The sequence below is a fragment of the Heliangelus exortis genome, chromosome 8 (genome assembly GCF_036169615.1).
Source record: "Heliangelus exortis chromosome 8, bHelExo1.hap1, whole genome shotgun sequence".
Classification (NCBI taxonomy): domain Eukaryota; kingdom Metazoa; phylum Chordata; class Aves; order Apodiformes; family Trochilidae; genus Heliangelus; species Heliangelus exortis.
In genome coordinates this window covers 5795314-5797213 of record NC_092429.1, presented here as the reverse complement: position 1 = coordinate 5797213, position 1900 = coordinate 5795314, and the positions used below count along the sequence as shown (strand labels likewise).

General features: G+C 48.2%; 1 protein-coding gene across 2 annotated transcripts in view; it reads left to right on the top strand.

The window, feature by feature from the left end:
• Window positions 1-117: 117 nt before the first annotated feature.
• SCP2 (sterol carrier protein 2) overlaps window positions 118-1900 on the top strand; it is a 104263-nt gene continuing 102480 nt past the window's right edge. For both annotated transcript variants that reach the window (XM_071750104.1, XM_071750105.1), the window contains exons 1-3: window positions 118-234; window positions 1078-1132; window positions 1635-1706. In XM_071750104.1, coding sequence (XP_071606205.1) covers window positions 193-234; window positions 1078-1132; window positions 1635-1706 — 169 coding nt within the window. In that variant the 5' untranslated portion in view covers window positions 118-192. The remainder of the gene's footprint in view (window positions 235-1077; window positions 1133-1634; window positions 1707-1900) is intronic.

Sequence of the window (1900 nt, the reverse complement as noted above, 5' to 3'; positions counted from 1 at the left end):
CGGACCAGGCTGAGTGGGCGGTGTGTGCGTGGGAGTGGGGGAGTGTCGTGGCGCTGCGGCTTTAAGAGTCGGGGAGGCGGTGCCCCTTCCCTCCCTCCCCTCCTCCCGCTCTCGCCCCGCCCCTCCACTCTGCTGCTGGCCGGAGGGGTCTCGGCCGGAGGACGGGGTGCGCAGCCCCTGACCGCCGCCGTCATGCAGCGCCGGGTGTTCGTGGTGGGCGTTGGGATGACCAAGGTACGGGGCTCCAACACCCCCTGCTCTGCTCTGCTCCGCTCCGGCGCGGTGTGTGTGAACGGGGCGGGGGGATTCGGCCCGAGCAGGGCTCGTCTGAGCGCTGCCCCTGAGGCGTCTCTGCTTCCCGCGTTCCCTCTGGGTGCGGCTGAGAGGAGCGGGGGGGATGGCGGAGCTGCGGGAGCCGTGCGCTCCCTCCCCGTGTTGGGAGAAGGTTCCTCGGATCCAGGAGAGGCTGTGTGGGGCCTGCCGGGCCCCGCCGGATGGGTCTGGGCCGTAGCGGTCCGTATAAAGTTCACCTTTGGCCCGCGGGTCGGGGAGGAGGGATCCGGCGGCCAAGTCAGGCGCTGGGAAGTTCTGTGAGCAGACTGGGAAGGCCCAGAGCGTGTCCCCGTGTCACTGCCACATCTGGAACGGGACTCGTCCCCTGGTTCTGAAGGGCCGGGCAGGAGGTGGGCCCGGGGGGGAGCTGGAGGTGCCCCTGGGACGGACGGGGGTCCCGGGGATCCTGGTGTCCCATCCATCAGGGATGGGGTTATTGTCCATCTTCAGACAAGTCATGGATCTTCTTTAAGACTCAGCAAAAATGATCCTCAGCTTCCATGAAATTGCGCTGTTTTCTGTTTGCAGCCATCACAGTAAAACTTGGGAATTGTGCAGGTTTTGTGCATGCACTTTTGGGTTGATTGTTTGCATGATTTAAAACTGTTCAAAACCCTGTTTCTAAGTTAAATATGAAGCTTTACATGTGTCACCTTGGTAAAAGATGCATTAAGTCTCACTATGATTTGTTCTTGTGTTTCTGTTGTGTTTGATTTTATTTTTTTCCTTTTTTTTTCTTGACAGTTTGCAAAGCCTAATGAGAAAAGCCTTGATTATCCTGACATGGCTAAGGAGGCAGGTAATTTAATAAAAAAGCAAGCATTTAGTTTGATTGCTCACACTTAAAACTTAAGTCTTATGATTAATCTTTTTATGATACATATGAAGGAATAATTAGTGTTCAGTACAGATACATATGAAAAGCAAATGTAAGACTGAGAAAAAAGATGACTTTCACAAAATCCATAACTCTCTAGCTCACTGTCTTCCAGTCCTGAAGTCAAAAGGATAGCTTAAAATTGAATTTGACATACAAATAATTTAATATATTATTCAAACATACTTTTATGGCGACAAAAAAATAATTCATTTTGCATGAAATTTTCTGATAAAGGAGCTTGTTCAAAACTCAAAATAGTGCAAAATCATCCTTATTGGAATTAAGATGCTGCCCTACCATGTAATTTTTACAGTTTTTTCTGTTTCTTGTTTGTGAATGCATGAATCCTAGAACTACCAGTTGGTATCTTATGGCTGTGAGAGCTTTTAATTTTTATTTCCATTTTTTAACTTTTTTTAAGGCCAGAATGCTTTAGCTGATGCTGGGATTCCTTATTCAGCAGTGAAGCAGGCATGTGTGGGCTATGTTTATGGTAAGTAGTATAATCTGATTTGGTTGTGAAATCTGTGACATTCACAGAAATCTATGTGGATAAATTTTATCCACATCTGTGGATATGAGGGATCCCATCGATTTTAGATTATAATATTTCATTGTGTTAAGTTTGTAGGACTGTCAGACCTTTTTAAAATTACTGTTGTTAGTGATCACGGATCTGTGTCTGTT